This window comes from Bactrocera oleae, chromosome 6 (assembly GCF_042242935.1).
Source record: "Bactrocera oleae isolate idBacOlea1 chromosome 6, idBacOlea1, whole genome shotgun sequence".
NCBI classification, from domain to species: Eukaryota; Metazoa; Arthropoda; class Insecta; order Diptera; family Tephritidae; genus Bactrocera; species Bactrocera oleae.
Genome location: NC_091540.1, coordinates 35,040,662 through 35,042,748, shown reverse-complemented (window position 1 = coordinate 35,042,748; position 2,087 = coordinate 35,040,662). Strand labels below are relative to the sequence as shown.

The following is a 2,087-nucleotide window of genomic DNA, read 5'->3' as shown; positions in this document are numbered from 1 at the left end:
AAGTCAACGCAGAAATTCTTTCTTACTGACTTTGGTCAGTACCAGACTATCCTTGTAAAGTGGAACACGTTTGACTTGTTCATTGATATTCAAAGCATGTGACACATATCCACACAAAAGTGATAGTGATATGATCTGCGTGTTTCTTTCAGATGTCAATAACGTTGACGGTTAACACTGCTACGGTTTCGATGAAATTCAAAAACCAACTGCTGGGACAAAATTACCGTAACACTTAATAAGCCATTGCTTTGCATCAACGGCATTTTTCCCATTTGGAAATAATAATTGATCGTATCACAGAATTTTTTGAGCCCAATAGCCTAAGGACGTATGGGTGAAATGCCATCACTTAATACTATTATGTACAGGTTCGTATCAAAATTTGTATTACTAAATAATTATATTAGTGATGTTAAATAAGATAGTGGTCCACTGATTAAAAAATATATTATAAATTCCAACCCTGTAAATGGGAGCCACAAATATTATTAATATATAATTCTTTTACGACAATCAAAACTTATTATAAAACCATTTTCTAGCATAAAAATTAATTGGAAATTGACAATAATTTGGTAGCTGGTACGTAAACAAGTACAGTTGGCATCTCTTTATTAATACTAAACATTATTGAAATTGCTTCACTCACGCCAAAAGTCTCCATTGCAATAAACTAGAATATCTCCGATATTTTTCAACATATTTCTACAAAAAAAAAAGTTTGTCATTAAAATTACTTAAATAAAAAATTATGATTTTAATGCAAATTTTTTACAGAAAAAGATCATTGTTAAGCTAAAAGTAGACGCTTATATAATTAAAGAGGGTTGACTGTATAAATACGTAAACTAAAACGCTTGGAGAAAGCTCTGCAACTTTTTATCAAATCAGTATATTGTTCAATTCGTTGCCGTCAAAATGAGATTTTTAACTATTTTTAAGTTCAGTATAGCCTTTAATATTCTCATTCAACTACCTGTGACTATTGCCTATATAAAATTTACAAATTTGAAGTGTGTTGCCTACGACAAACTCTTCGCTGATTTCCGACAGTGCAGGCTTAAAGTTTTGTCCCGCAACGCGGTCGCGGTTTCCTTGCATGTGCAACTTTTCCAAGTGCCAGTGAATAATGTCACCGTTAATTTGGATGTTTATAAAAAGGCGAACGGCTATCGTCCTTTCATGTTTAATATAACTGCGGATTTTTGTCAGTTTTTAAAAAATAAAAAGCGTATACCTTTTGGCAAATTGTTAATGGATACCGTGGAGATCTATTCAAATATTAATCACACTTGTCCATTTGACGTAAGTAACGTGATAGTAAAGTTATTAAAACAATTATAAAAACAATATTAATTCCAGCATGACATTATTGCCAAGGATATGGTGCTAAAATCAGAACAAATGCAATTACTTCCTGTGCCGATGGGTGACTACATGTTGAGAATTTCCGTTGCAGCATACAAAGACTACAAGGCAACAATTAAAGTTTATATACAAGTAATGGATAATTAGGCAGCTTTTCTACCGATATGGTATTCAAATACGCGCTTATATCATGATGCGCAGTATTAAGTATTAAGTTTAATAATATTTTAATAAAATAAATAAACAAGAAAATATTGGAAAGGGCCGTGTCCGTGCAACCGATAACCTAAGTAACAATTGAGAAATCTCGATAAAAGTGTGTTCACGTGCCGCTAAGAATCCTAAGGTTGTTGAAAAACAGAGTCAAACCACTGTCACGCCCACAAAAAGTGATACTCAACTAACTAATTAAAATTCAGAAGCTCACGTCTCATCACCAGTAATGGTGCATTCGACGAATGTATGGTCTTGCGTTGTCAAGCATCTCTTTTGCGACCTCTACTCGAAGTCACTTTTGCAGACTCAGATCTTTTGATCCGGGCCTAGAATTGGCAGGCTTCATAAACAAAACTTAAAAAAAATTTTTGTCGATCCGTAAGAAATGTAAGAGATTATCTGATATCTCTCTGATGCCCCCACGACGATTTTCCAGCACTGTTTCTTTAACTTTTTCGATGCTATCGTCATGTTCGTGATAAAGTAGACTTCTTAAATCA

General features: G+C 33.5%; 1 protein-coding gene across 1 annotated transcript; it reads left to right on the top strand.

Moving 5' to 3' along the window:
* The first annotated feature begins 921 nt into the window (after window positions 1-921).
* LOC138857896 (uncharacterized) lies at window positions 922-1,518 on the top strand. The gene is made up of 2 exons (XM_070111958.1): window positions 922-1,308; window positions 1,366-1,518. Exons 1-2 carry the CDS (start codon window positions 922-924, stop codon window positions 1,516-1,518), a joined length of 540 nt encoding a protein of 179 aa, XP_069968059.1.
* The last annotated feature ends 569 nt before the right edge of the window (window positions 1,519-2,087 follow it).